General features: G+C 53.2%; 1 protein-coding gene across 1 annotated transcript in view; it reads right to left on the bottom strand.

Annotated features, from left to right (window-relative positions):
- MMP16 (matrix metallopeptidase 16 (membrane-inserted)) overlaps nt 1-14,802 on the bottom strand; it is a 180,465-nt gene that overhangs the window by 11,977 nt on the left and 153,686 nt on the right. The window contains exons 7-8 of the mRNA XM_005880345.2: nt 14,672-14,802; nt 2,308-2,446 (exon numbers count right to left, since the gene is read on the bottom strand). Of these exons, the coding sequence (XP_005880407.1) occupies nt 2,308-2,446; nt 14,672-14,802 (270 nt within the window). The remainder of the gene's footprint in view (nt 1-2,307; nt 2,447-14,671) is intronic.

Raw genomic sequence — 14,802 nt, 5'->3', positions numbered from 1 at the left:
CATCCATCCATCCATCCACCCACCCAGTCATCCATGCATCCATCATCCATCCATCCATCCATCCATCCACTCATCCATCTGGTATCTGTCCACTAAGAGCCTCGTATAGCCCGTCACTGAGGGAGCGGTGGATACAATGATGGAAATACTCAGTGTGCTCAATCCTGTGCAGTTGAAGGACTTGGCAGAGGGGCCAGACACTAAACAAAGAATCCCACGAAAATTTTTTAAATTACATGCTTATTCCTGCATGGGAAAATGTCGAAGGGAGTTTTAAAAATGTTTATCAAGGGACAGGCCGTGAGAGCCGGCACAGGGTCAGGGACACTGCCGGCCGCCAGCAAGGAAGCAGGCTGAGTACCCCTCCTCCTGCTCCTGCTGCTCAGGAGACAAAGAAGAGTTGGGGGGCCTCCCCATCACGGACACAGCATCCTGGATGCCAGGAGGGCAGAGTTACTGGGCACTCGCTGAGCCAAACAGGGGCCATGCAGGCACATGTCCCAGCTGATGCTCCACCTGATCCCCCGCGAGGAATGCCAACCACGTTCCCAGTGGAGGAACCGAGGCACAGGGAGTAAGTAACTCGGCCACTTCACAGGGCCAGTCAGCGTGTGAAACCGCATCTGACTGCAGCCTCCGTGTCCTCACAGCCGAGGCCGGACCCGCGTGGCCTCGAGGCCAGACCATCCCCCATTCCTTAAGGGAGACTCGGTGAAGACAGAATGAATTGTAAGGACTCTTGCCTTCGCCTGGAAGTTCAGCCTCACTTGGTGCCAGTTGCCCCAAAGGCCACGTCTCGTTTCCCTCAGCCTCGCTACAAGCGCTGACCCTGAGGTGACTGCTATTTGCTGCTGTTGTTGTCAGGAGCCCCTTGTCTTTGCCTGTTTAAGCTCATTTCTGTCCTTTGGGTCTGGACCTGGCTCCTGGGGTTGGCTCAGCCACGCTGCACACAGCCTGCGGCGGCTCAGCCCGGCTCAGCCCGGCTCAGCCCGGCTCTGCCCGGCCCCACAGACCTGAGGTTATTGTTCTGAGCAGAGCAAGTGCTGGGGACGGCGGGCCAGTCCTCTGCGCTCACCCTGCGTGCCAGGCCCTGAGCAGCTCCACCAGCAACACCTGCCACTCAGGCAAACAGCAAACAATGCATCCCACAGGATGGAGTGAATCCTTCATGAGCAATTTCCTAGTTTATTGTAAACTATTTAATATAAACTGATTAAATCAAGCAAAGTCTGAGAAGTGAACTAGATTTCATTGCATAAAACAGCAAGCAACTTCAAAAATCTTTTAAAAAGAAACCCAAACCCCTTACTTCATGGAAAAATGGCTTTTTGTTAGATTGTTGGTTGTTTTTTTGTTGTTGTTGTTAATCCTCACTGGAAGATATTTCTTCCATTGATTTTAAAGTAGGATTTTTTTTCCTTTTAAATGTTTTTATTGATTTTAGAGAGAGAGGGAGAGATAGAAAATCGATGAGAGAGACTTCTATTGGCTCCTCCTGCACACACACCCCAACCCTGGGGATTGAGCCCCAAAATTCAGGCACATGCCCTGACTGGGAATCAAATTGGGGACTTCTTGGTGCATGGGTCGATGCTCAACCACTGAGCCACATGGGCTGGGCAATTTTCCATTTATTTTAGAGGGAGTGGAAGGGAGGGACCGGGAGAGGGGGAGAGATAGAAGCACAGATGCTAGAGAGACACATCAGTTGGTTGCCTCCCACACGTGGGATTGAACCTGCAACCCAAGCACATGCCCTTGACCAGAATCGAACCTGAGACCCTTTTGTGTGCTGGCTGACCCTCTAACCCAGGGGTCCTCAAACTACGGCCCGCAGGCCACATGCAAATACAAATATTGTATTTGTTCCCATTTTGTTTTTTTACTTCAAAATAAGATATGTGCAGTGTGCATAGGAATTTGTTCATAGTTTTTTTTTAAACTATAGGCCAGCCCTCCAACGGTGAGGGACAGTGAACTGGCCCCCTGTTTAAAAAGTTTGAGGACCCCTGCTCTAACCACTGAACTACTGACCAGGGCAGGAAAAATGTGTTTTAAATCATTCATTCATTCATTCATTCATTCATCCATTCATCCATTTTACTTTTTTTGGTGCTTTTAAGCAAAGTCTAAAAAGTCTACAAATTTGACTTGTACATGGGATACCACATGGAAAAACATAAATGAAAGAATTAAAATTTAACTTCACTGAATTTGTGTTTCTAGGCAGCACAAGTGGTCCCTTCCACCAGCAGGAGTGCCGGGTCACCTCCTGAGGGTGCAGCGGACAGGGCAGGGGCGCCTCACCTTTGAAGAAGACGAAGTTGCCCTCATTGTTTTCGTACACCGCGTCGATCCCCGGGGGCAGGCCACGCCAGAAGTAAGTGATCTGCATGGGGTACCCGTCCATGACCCTGTTGTTCCTCACCCGCCAGAACCACTGGTCCTGCAAGCCAAGCACAGGAGGCGTCAGCATCGCCCAGGCCCGAGCCGAGGCCGCGCTGCCTCGCACACCCTGAGCAGCAAGACACCTGCCCCCACTCTCCCGGGGCTTCCAGCCGCCCTCCCAGAGCTGACCCACAGGGGGTTCCAAAGGTAATGGAGAAGCACTCATCCCGGCACTGAGGTTACACCCAGGGCCTCCCCGGGGGGAGGGGGGAGGGGGTGCAGCCCAGGCCCTGCCAGGTGGAGGGAGCCAGCTTCTGAGCCGGAGGCAGGAGGGGTGGTGAGCACCACAGGGCGGGGATGGCGCCTGCCCCCACCTGCACCCAGGGCCCTGAGGTGTCGTGGAGTCCTCTGTCACCATCCACTGTGTCCTGCTGGGGCGATGAACTACACGGTCGCGGAGAATGACCAAGTGATCTTGAGAAAGCGTGAGCGCGGACCCCAGTCTTGGTCACTGCCCGCCTATTGCTCCCATAGGGCCCTGTGAAGGGGGCTATTTGGTGATGGTTTCCTGGCTGTGCAAACACGTGTGAGGGTGATGTGCTCCCATGGGTCTATTTCTTCTTTTGTTTCTCTTGCCCAAGGAGATATATCAGAAAAAAATATGGTTACGAGAAGTGTCTGAGAGTTTTATGGTTTTGAGTCTAACGTTTATGTCTCTAATGAACAATAAACTAACAAACAAAATAGAAACAGACTCATAGACACAGAGAACAGACTAACAGCTGTCAGAGGGGAGGGAGGCTGGGCGGCTGGATGAAAAAGGTGAAGGGATTAAGCAGAAAAGAGAAGCAAAAACTCATAGATGCAGACAACAGTGTGGTCATTTCCTACCAGATGGAAAGGGGTTGGGGAAGGGGGTGGTGGACACACAATGCAATATACAGAGGATGTATATCGAATTGTACACCTGAAACCTATGTAATCTTATTAACCAATGACACCCCAGTAAATTCAACAACAAAAAAAAAAGACAGATTCTGTAACTGTGTGTGGTGATGGATGTTAAAAGAATAAAGTGGGGTCCCCGTTCAGTGACGGTCCTGAGCGGAGACCGCGGGGTCCTTAGCTCACCGATCAAGAATTCCCATCCCTTGGTGTTTTTTAAAATATATTTTTATTGATTTCAGAGAGGAAGGGAGAGGAAGAGAGAGAGACATCAGTGATGAGAGGGAATCATTGATTAGCTGCCTCCTGCGTGCCCTCCACTGGGGACCGAGCCTGCAACCTGGGCATGTGCCCTTGACCGGAATAGAATCCTGGACCCTTCAGTCTGCAGGTCAATGCCCTATCCACTGAGCAATACCAGCCAGGGCCCATCCCTTTGGCTTTGACCCAAAGAACAATGTGACATTTACAATAAAAACTAAGTCCCTGCTGGATAAAGTGTAGGCTCTTTTGACTCGATGTACCCAGGGCAGTGTATCCAACTTAAATTTTTAAACATCGAATCCAAGTAGTCACCTCGATCATTTTCTATACATTTATCATGTTTTATTTTCTTCATTGACCTGTTGTTCTCTGAATATTTGCTCATGCTCCCTGCCTCCCAGGGGCTGGAGCCCCCTGTGCCATTGGGACATACCCCTGGCAGCCCTGGCCAGCGGGGAGCCCCAGACAGAGAGGAACAGCCGGCGAGGGACCGAGAGCCAGCGGTCCATGGCCGGGTGCAGGGCTGGACCCACAGGAACCCTCCAGGCTGTCCGCCCCGAGCCCTGCCCTCTGTGGGACACCACCCCTGTCACCGCCCTCTGCTCATCCTTCCCTCCCGGGAGCCTCCTCATTCTCTCTTCCTCCATTTCCTTAAACACTCAGCACAGGCATCGGGGACATTTCGAGGAAGCCCTGCCCGCTGGGTGACCTGCCGTTTGTCCCCACAGCATGCAGTGGTGTCCCAGGCCAACGGGCCATGACCGGGTCCTGCTGTGGCCGGCGGACAGGAGTCTCATGTGACACAGGCGGAGGCCGAGGTTCAATGGTGCCGTGGAGTACGGCTTTCAGCTTCCTCTCTGGTCATATTCTTTCCCCCAGAACTGCCCACAGGGCTGAGGAAACTGGGGGCCGAAAGCCTGGGGCAGTGAGCAGTGACCCACACGGAGAGAAACCGAGTCAGAGCCCTCTGCCCTGCAGCTCGGAGCGGCGAGGCGGGAGCAGAGGCGGCCACGAGGGATGGGCCCAGGGAGACACTGTGAGCGGGCAACAAAGGAGGCGAGGGCCAGGGAACGAGAGGTTGCTTGAGAGACAGGGTGGGCTGGCAGAGAAGCCCCGGCAATTACTCAGCAAGGAGCTGGGGATCCTGAGGGCGGGGCTCGGGGTCAGGAGGCTGTTGCCACAACAGGGGGTTACCAGGGCCTCGCTGCCTCCTCTGCTGTGCTCTGGGGAGTCCTCTGCGCCCCGTGTGGCTGGGATGTATGTACTGAAGTGGGGAGCTCAGCAGGTAAGTGCCTTCCTTACACTCAAAGAACATCCTCAACAAACAACGCCATTGTCACACGACAGTGACGGCTCTAACCCAGTGTGTGTGTGTGTGTGTGTGTGCGTGCATGTGTGTGCATGTATGTACGCGTGTGTGCATGTGTGTGCATGTGTGCTGGGGACCTCCGTGGCCACCTGCGCTGTGCTGGGCGATGCTGTGACGCTCCCGTCCACACTGATTGGTTTCATGGCTGCTGTGTTGCTAATCAAATAATTCCTAAATGCAGCCGGGGTCCAAGGCACGGGAGAACGTCCGCTGAGATGGGCTTTGGGCATTTATGCTTCCTGCGCCCGTCTTTAGCAGAAACACTGTAACTATTTTTAAGTTTTGAAACAAATGTTCAATTACAGAGACATTCACTTAGTTGCAGGTGTACAGCATGGCGGTTAGGCATTTATATACTTTACGAAGTGACCCCTGGCGAGTCCAGCACACAGCCATCGATGTCACATAACTGCATCATCAACAACACGCTGACTATTCCCCATGCTGCATGTCGGTCCCCTGACTGTTCTGTAACTTCTAACCTCCCTCTTTTCACCCAGTCCTCCAGCCCCACTCATCACACTGATGGGGGCGTGGGGTGTGGCTACCGCCCTGCAGGTGGGGTCCGCTGAACCCTGGGAGGGAGCACAGGCCGAGGCCCAGACCACCCCTTCCAGAGGCCTAGCTGCGTGCTTAGCTGGGGTGCCTTTCCTGTCTCTGTGTTGCTGGTTAAACCACAGGGTCATCCTGTCTTCCCAGGGACCCTCCTTCCCCCCCAGACTGGGAGCAGCCCCGCGCCTGTCTTGCTCCCGCACCGCCTCATCCTCCAGCCCCACTCATCACACTGATGGGGGCGTGGGGTGTGGCTACCGCCCTGCAGGTGGGGTCCGCTGAACCCTGGGAGGGAGCACAGGCCGAGGCCCAGACCACCCCTTCCAGAGGCCTAGCTGCGTGCTTAGCTGGGGTGCCTTTCCTGTCTCTGTGTTGCTGGTTAAACCACAGGGTCATCCTGTCTTCCCAGGGACCCTCCTTCCCCCCCCAGACTGGAGCAGCCCCGCGCCTGTCTTGCTCCCGCACCTGCCTCACTCCCGCTGCCCTCGGCGGCACATGAGGCACATTCATTGGATTGTGACATTGTGACGGCCCCTCCCGCATGACGCGCTGTGATGCCCCAGACCCTCGGAGGCCGAGCGGGGCAGGCCCGTATGAATATTTCTCACACGGATAAATCAATCAGGGTGTTGGGCGGGAAATGGCCATTGAAGGCATCGCGGTGGAAATCAGCTTTTGTGAAATATAAGGGCACTTGTTCCAATAAACGTTTGCTTTTCTCTCCCAATTTGGTCTTTGTCATTTTTCGTCTCCAACTTTATTTCTGACGTTAGTCACCCAAAGTGACACGTTGTACACACACCTGCCCTTCGGGAGAGGCCCCGAGAGCCAGCTGCGCGAGGTGAGGTCGGCCGTCCGGGCGGGGACCCACTCGAGAGACGGTGGCATCTCTTGGGGACACTGGGGACCAGTTCAATCTCCTGAGCAATGACCAGCGCCTGTGAGCTCAGGTCCTAACGCCCCGAGGAAACCCGAGCAGGTGAAGTGTGGGAAGTGGGTGCACCTGCTTTAATATTGATTGTTTTTTCTTAGAAAGACTGAAATAAGGGATATACCCATAATGAATTATTTTCACAAAGTCTAACTTATGGAATGGTTCATGATATTCAATCTCTAGATACTTATTCGGAATTCTAATCCTATAATTTATTTTTGATCTTCTATTTGATCTTTTGTTTACTGGATCATAGGGGGTGAGGTTGATATGCACAATAAAAATATCTTAACCAGTCACACGAAAAGTTTCAGGATTCAGCATAAAGGTTTCTCTGTCCTAAGGGACTTCAGAATTCTGACTGGGGAAGTGATGGCTGAGGGGACCCAAGGGGCCAGCTCTGACATCAGCTGCTGTAAGCTTCAGTTCCAGGATTTAAACGGTCTTTGCTTCATGTTCTGACCATGAAGACCTGTGGTTCACTAGCTTGTAGTGTAGCCAGGAAACACACACACACTGTTCCAGGCGGGATGTGGCCCAGCACACACTGTTCCAGGCGGGGTGTGGCCCAGCACACACTGTTCCAGGCGGGATGTGGCCCAGCACACACTGTTCCAGGCGGGGTGTGGCCCAGCACACACTGTTCCAGGTGGGATGTGGCCCAGCACACACTGTTCCAGGTGGGATGTGGCCCAGCACACACTGTTCCAGGTGGGATGTGGCCCAGCACACACTGTTCCAGGTGGGATGTGGCCCAGCACACACTGTTCCAGGTGGGATGTGGCCCAGCACACACTGTTCCAGGTGGGATGTGGCCCAGCACACACTGTTCCAGGTGGGATGTGGCCCAGCACACACTGTTCCAGGCGGGGTGTGGCCCAGCACACACTGTTCCAGGTGGGATGTGGCTTAGCAACCACCATGTAATTCCCAGTAAAACTCCTGTCCTTCAACAGGGCAGATTAACTATGCGATGCCTCTTTTTTTCTGAATACAGTTTCAGTAAAAACTGTACGTACGGAGGAGAGAGAGGCTGGAACTTCTTTAACGAAGTTCCATGTTCGGATATTTCTCACCCAACGCTGGCGGGAGGCCTCCTGCCTGGGCCTCTGGCTCCCCCACAACTCCAGCGCCTGTGAGGTTTACAGGTGAGACCTCATTTAAAAAATCCAACGCTGACCCTCTGGTTCGGGCCCAGTTCTGGCTCCAGAGCAGCAGTTCTTAGAGCCTCGCTGTCCTGATCCTCAAATCCCAGCCCTGCTCCTCCCGGCTCTGCTGGCTCACGTGTCTCCACAGCCAACATCTGCTCCACGCTCTCCTGAGCTCGGTGCCCTGCACCCTGTCCCCACCTGGTCACTGCTGGTGGGTCTGCCTGCAGAACAAGCCTCGGGCTTCCCACCGGGCACGCAGGACCCTGGTGATGTGGCGCCTCCCCCCCACCCCCCATGTCTCTCCAGCTGTTGCTCAGTTTCTTGCCTTGAGGTCCAAAGTGACTTCATTCAGCTTCACGGCACCATCTCCTCCCCCCCAAGCTTGGCAACTCTGCGTGGTTCTCACAGGTGCCAGGAGAGGCCCCACAGCTCCCTCCCGGTGTGGCCCTGTGTGCCTGCCCTGCGCCTGTGCCCTGCCTGTGGCTGCAGTCACCGTGCAGGTGGTGGTCAGTGACTGGTACCCCGCCCCGAGGCCACATCTCCCGGTCCTGCCATCAGGTCATGCTCAGGGCCTCACTCTTATTTGGTAGCCAGTCTACACTTGGTTGAATTACAGAATTAAAAAAAAAAATCATACAAGAGGGGGTGGGTGGCCCTCAGGAGCAAGGGTGCTAAGGAATGCAGCCCCACACTCTGCGGCGGTCCCCACGGCCACCCACGCGAGCTGTGGGCGCTGATGGGCAGGAAGGGCCTTGCGGACTCTGACAGGGTAGCTGCTGCCCTCACTCCCGCGCCACACACTGTGTGTGCCTCAGTCTACTGCCTACTGTGCTCGCTGAGCTGACAAACTTCCCTAAATGACAGCTGCAGCGGCATCTATATATATAAAAGCCTTAGTGACTGGACGATCGGATGACCGGCTGGTAGCTATGATGCGCCTGACCACCAGGAGGCAGATGCTCAACGTAGCAGCTTCCCCCTGGTGGTCAGTGCGTGCCCACAGCGAGAGTGCCACTCAGCTGACAAATGGGTGCCAGATGCTGGGCTCATGGCTGGCAAGTGCAGCTGTGGTGGCGGACACCCCCCTGCGCACCTGAGCAGCAGCAGGGCCAGGATGAGTGGGAGGGGCGCTGAGTCCAGCCGGGGCTCAGGCTCCTCCCCGGCCGCCTGCCACTTCCTGCACTACTTTGCGCTGAATCTAGTAAATTAATTAAGTTCTCTGGGTTAACTGCCAAGTATCTTGACACTTTGCATAATTTTAAAAGCATTTCTATAGTAAACTGAATAAATTCTCACCTTGGTGCCTACAAAACAACACAACTAGAAAAACAAACATCAGCTGACTCCCCAGAGGCCATTGCTATGGAGACGGCAGGCCCCCCTGCAGACATCCCCGCTGGCCAGGCTGACTTGCTTATCACACTTGTCCCTGCAGGTTGAACAGGACATGCCTAGTCACGGTCGAGGGAAAATTCCAATGAAAACTTTAGCAGTGTCTGCCCACCTATAATTGTGAAAATGATTCGGCTTCACCATCACTTATATTCCAACTGACAGTTATCTTTTTTAAAAATATATATTTTTATTGATTTCAGAGAGGAAGTGAGAGGGAGAGATGGAAACACCAATGATGAGAGAGAATCATCAATCACCTGCTTCCTGCACGCCCCACACTTGGGATCAAGCCCACACCCCAGGCATGTGCCCTGATGGGGAATCAAGCCCTGACTTCCTTCAATGCTCAACCGCTGAGCCACACCAGCTGGGCTTTAATACCACTATATTTTAAGCTATTAAGTGTCTATTCATCATCACAACAGTACACGGTTTAAGAATCCACTCATAATTCCATCAATCTTCAGTTTGCCTAACATCATTTTGTTATAATTTCCATGCCTTGTCAACACACATATTTCAAACAATGCAATTTATGATACATACATTTTTATATTTTGCTATATTTTATTTGCATATCCATCATAATCGTGTCTCACTGTTTTTCATATAATCTCCAACTTTAAACTTCCAAATGACTGCATTACACTCCACTGAGTGGATGGACTATATGCTCTGCCATCACCATGCTACTGGATAGTCCTGGATAGTTTGGGTTGCTTGCAAAATGTGTTCTACTGGCAAGAAAGCAGCAATGAGCACCATTGTTCATCTTAGAGTCACTTCATTCTTTTCAGAGTGAATGACTGTGCATGGGCTGTTATTGTGGAAACAGTCTATTGCAAGACAGACTAATGCTGCAGTTTATACCTGAAATACTTTTTTAGTCTTCATTTGCTATGGATATTGTCTATAGTTCTTTTAGATAATCACCTAAACAATATATATAAAATGCTCTGAAACTTTAAAGCAGCATAAGAAGCACATATAGAAGAATTAAAAAAAATAAAACAGTCAAGAACCTCCATGGTGGGAGTGAAGCGCGGAGAGGACAGAGTTGGAGCAGAAGCTGTGCTGGTGGAGTAAGTTGCTATGAATGCAGCCAACGACCAGGCGCTGCTAGTCCAGTTGATTTCTATGGAACTTTTCAGTTACACTATCTCACAATCCTATCTAATAAAGAGGGAATATGCAAATTGACCATCACACTGTCACAAAAGATGGCGGCGCCTAGTCCCCTCAGCCCTGCTTGTGGGGGAGTGGCAGGTCCACGGTGCGGCTGGACCTGCCTTCAGCCCCCCAGCCGCCCAGGGCTGGCCCGAGGCACAGGCAATCCTCCCATGTTGGCTGCCCAGCAGACGCCTGAGGCCGCCCGAGGCTTAGGTAACTAGGGCCGGCCGAGGCTTGCGCTGCTGGCAGTGGCTGCAGCAGAGGTGTGACGGGGGCATCACCTTCCCCTGATTTCTGGGTTGCCTCCCACCTCTGAGGGCTCCCCGACTATGAGAGGGGGCAGGCCAGGCTGAAGGACCCCCCTCCAATGCATGAATTTTCATGCACCGGGCCTCTAGTTTGTAAATAACGGTGGTGGGCAGCTCCCTGGTTTAAATATTTATACATGCCAGAGTGTCTTGCAACAGATGAACAGCCGGGGCTACCAAGGAACTTGGAGAGCGGCTGCGTGTTTAATAGCCTCACAAAACCCCAGAGAGACACGTGTGCTTCCTGGGACGCTGTGCGCAGACCCTCACCTCCCTTTGGGGGCAGATTGAGGCTCCGAGGGGCCCCAGGCCCTGGTCTGAAGAGCTGGCCCAAAGCTGGGAGGGTCCTTCTTTTGCACTAAAAGAACTCCAGGCGTTGGAGAGTTTTCTTCCTTTTCTTGGCTTCAGGATGACTCTAGTTAGGCTGCATCCTTTCATGTACACCCGAGCCTGGGCACTGAAATGCCGCCGAGTGCTCCTGCTGCCTCCTCACGCCACAAAGGGGCTCACTGCCCGTCCTCATCCGCCCCAAGGAGGCTGAGCAGCTTCCCTGGGCCACGTGTCTCCAGGCAGCACCCGGACACGCCAGCACTGCCTTCACCCCCCTCTCCCAAGGACAGAGTGGCTTTCCGTGTGGAGTTTCATCTCCCTGTGCAGGTGTGCCCGTCCCAGAGGCGACGAAGCTGCAGGGAGTCAGAGCTTCATCCTCCTACGTGACCAAGGAGAAAGTGGGCTTCATTTCTGTTCCCCGACGGAAGGGAAGCACTCAGGTGAGCGCACCTGGCGCTGAGCTGATCCCAGTGTCATCAGATGCCCTGCGCGGCCACCAGGAATTACGGGAAACTCCTGCTGTAAAGGAAGCTTCCTCTCTGATAAGAAAACAGTATTGCCTGATGATATTAGTTTTTATTTATGTCAAGATTGTCTTTTTTTAACCTAAAAATGATACATATAGAATTTGAGTAAAGAATAGTCCTGGAAACCTCTGGGCAGGGACTGACCCCAAGCAGCACGGAGCACTGTCGATACCGTCGCACCAGGTCAGTGCTGCATCCACAGGAGACGCTGGGTTCAATTAAAGGGCGTGACCCCGAGCCCAGCCCATCCGCTCGAGCCCCATGGAAGCCAGTGAACCAGCCCTGCCCTGAGATGCCTGCACTGCCGTCGATGGACACACCATGGTGAGAGACACGGAGAGAACAGGAAGTAGGGCGTGCTGGCTGAGGCAGTCAGTGAACAGCAAAATCTCGCGAAGAGGCTCTGGCTGAAGAGTCCCGGGAGAGGTTGGGACAGACGCGTGAGGAGGGAGCTGAGGACAGAGCCAGCGAGCTTTCTCACTAGAGACATGGAAACCAGAGCGGGGTGAGGGCTGAGGAGATAATGTGGCTTCTAATCTGTGCTGAGAGTTTATAGTGAAAAAAAGTAAAAAAATCAAGCTACACTAGAAAGAGTGACATCAAATAGTGGGTGACCCTAAAATATCAAAGGGACCCTGAATCAGGAGCAAACGGTGAGCAGTCAGGCTGCGTCTGCGGAAGGCAGGGAGCAGGGCAGCCCTGAGTCCAGGAGGAAGACCAGGTTTGGGGGCATGACACTCATTCGAGGTCAAGGTCGTTGGGCCTGTGTGGGTACCAGGGAGCAATCAGACCAGAGTCAGCGACACAGGAAACAGAACCTGGGGCTCCATCCCGGCAGGCGTTCCCGTCCTCAGTGGACGTGGGACCATCCACGCAGAAAACCAGACGTGGGCTCGGGGCGGCAGGGCTGGCTGGCGCTGTCTGCACCGCATCGCCAGGCCCAAGCCCCCACAGTAGGGGCTCAGTGCAGATTTCCTGCACGCTCACTGGCTGAAGTAGACTGTGAAGCTCACCTTTCTCTGGAAACTGCCCTTAACTCTTTTTGGTGGTGAGCCTGAGTGTGAGAAACACAGTCTGGAATCAGGAGACCCGTGATCAAGGACTGCTTACAAACCTGGTCACGGGGCGGAGGACAGCTTTTCTGATTCTCCGTTTTCTCATTTGTAAGTCAGAGACCAGCATCCACCTTGCATTTTTACTCCAAGTTTTTGAGATTAAAATGCCCAGCATACACCCAGGCACATGTGAATGACCCAGAGTCCACGGGGCCTGTGAGCTAAGAGGGGGTCTCCCCAGCACGCTCTCTTCCCTTTGATCAAATCTTCCGAATTTCTGAGTTGTATCATTGGTTACTTTGTGCTGCCATTACCATATCTATATTGTCTCCCTCAGCACACGGACTTCTCAGTACACCAAACGCTAATCTCCTTATCGTGCCTAGGAAATTAGACTCCGCGTAGCCAGTGTGGCCTGTTTCTCCTGATCCTACAAGAACTGAAGCTCCCGCCTGCCTCGCTCCCGCAGCACGAGCTCCGGGCAGGGCCATGGTGCCCGGGACGCTCCGGCACATGCTGCTGCTCGTGTGAACCGGGGGATGAGTTCAGAAATTATGAAGTTACGTGACAAATCCATCGGCAGGTGGAGCGTAAAAGAATGGAACGCCTGCCAGAAGTTATCTTCAACAGAAGTAATTCTTAGAAAAAAGCAGAGACCCGTGGAACCAGAAGTTAACTTCCGGGAGAGGCTAGAAGCTCTTTCCTGTAGAGCAGGTCACCAACCGGTGGTCTGAGCGCCACTGGTGTCCGTGAGGTCCGAAAGGCTGGCGACCGCTGCTGTAGAGTTTTGATGAAGTTAACGGGGGGGGGCGGGGTTTCGAGAAGAATTCAAACACAGGTGATTCTCACACACCTGTCTTGCTAACGGAAATAGCGGCTCCTGCGTGCTCCCCGAGCGGTGGCCCAGGGACCTTCTATTCCCCGGATCCTGGACCGGCACCTCGTCAAGGGCTCACTCCTCACTCGGCTCCCAGTGAGCAGAGCAGGGAGTCGGCGAAAAGGACCGTCAGACATGAAGACCCGCGTCTCCTCCGAGAGTGCGGTCTAACGGGTCTAACAGGGTCTCAGAACCCAGACTCCGTGCCCGCCACGATAAGGTGGGCACGTCGGTGACACACTATGATACTGCGGGGTAACGACGGGAGTTAAAACTCAGCCAAAAGGGTGGAAGCAGAATCCTTCGCTTGTCATCAGGCGACTTGCAGGATAAACAGAAATGACCTCATAAGCTTTTTATTGGACTCCTTGCATCGTAATTCATTAATCTGCTTAAAGTGGGTGGGAGACGCTGCTGGAGCGCTGCAGGACCTTCCAGAACGCGGGAATCAGCCCCGGGGGCGGCGAGCCGGGTGCACGTTCCACCAATCACACCCTCGCACCAGGAAGGGAGCAGAGCGCTCTGTCTGTAAACATTACATGAAATCTGTCTTTCTACGTACAGCCCCTGGCGGATAGGAAACCCTGCATAAGTCGGAAAATATTTCACTATTTATTGATTTGTGAGCACCAAAAATGAGGGCACATTATTTTTAAATGGATGCTATTGGTAAAAATGTGGCTCTTTTAATACTCTAATGCTAACGTAAAACATATTTTTCATTAATCTTTAAGATCAGTTTACAAATATTGAGGGAGAAAATGACTTTTCAGTATTATTCTATATTCACGTTTCAATATTATGTGACTTCCTTTACTACACTGTGTATTGGTGTGATTGAGAACCGATGGCATTAAAAAGCACATTTATCAAAACGTAGAAACTGTTTTAGCTTCTAACCTTTAAGAGATAATGTGAACTAGGTAAGCACAGAAGCAGAGTGTGTGTGTGTGTGTGTGTGTGTGTGTGTGTGTGTGTGTGTGAAATGAGAGGGACGCCTCGTGGAGAACAATCAGCTCACAGGCCCCAGGAGACCAGGTCAGCGCTCTCCTGGACACCATGACAGGGATCTCCTCCAGAGGGGCCTGCACTGGCGCCTCCGGGACCTTGCCAGGCAGCTCCTCGCGGGGTGTCCCCTGGGCTGGCCGTCTGTTCCCAGGGCGGCATTTCCTCACCCTCAGCTCCCAGCACCTCGGCGGCTCCGGTGAGTGCGCCCGGCAATAGGTGGTGCCGTGTCTCTGCTGGACGCTGACGCCCATGGGTGCCTTTAGTTTTTAAGACACTTTTGTGAACCTTCTGATTGTGAGCCGTCTGGGAAGGTGGCGTTAGAAGGCACGAGGACTGATTTTCGAAAGCTACACCGTGGACCCTTCAACTGCCCGTGAAACGAGAAACCCAGCTCCTACCTTGAACACAAACATCTCCCGGCGGAGGACGGCCAGCGTGTTGAAGTTGCCTTCGCAGATGCTGGGCTTGGCCCCAGGGTAAGCAGGCCTGCCGGTGGGCGGCCGCGGCGGCTTGGGCCTGTCGTTCCTGC

The sequence above is a fragment of the Myotis brandtii genome, unplaced genomic scaffold, assembly GCF_000412655.1.
Source record: "Myotis brandtii unplaced genomic scaffold, ASM41265v1 scaffold634, whole genome shotgun sequence".
In the NCBI taxonomy this organism is placed as follows: Eukaryota; Metazoa; Chordata; class Mammalia; order Chiroptera; family Vespertilionidae; genus Myotis; species Myotis brandtii.
The sequence above is the reverse complement of the archived record's forward strand: the minus strand, read 5'-3'. Positions and strand labels throughout refer to the sequence as shown.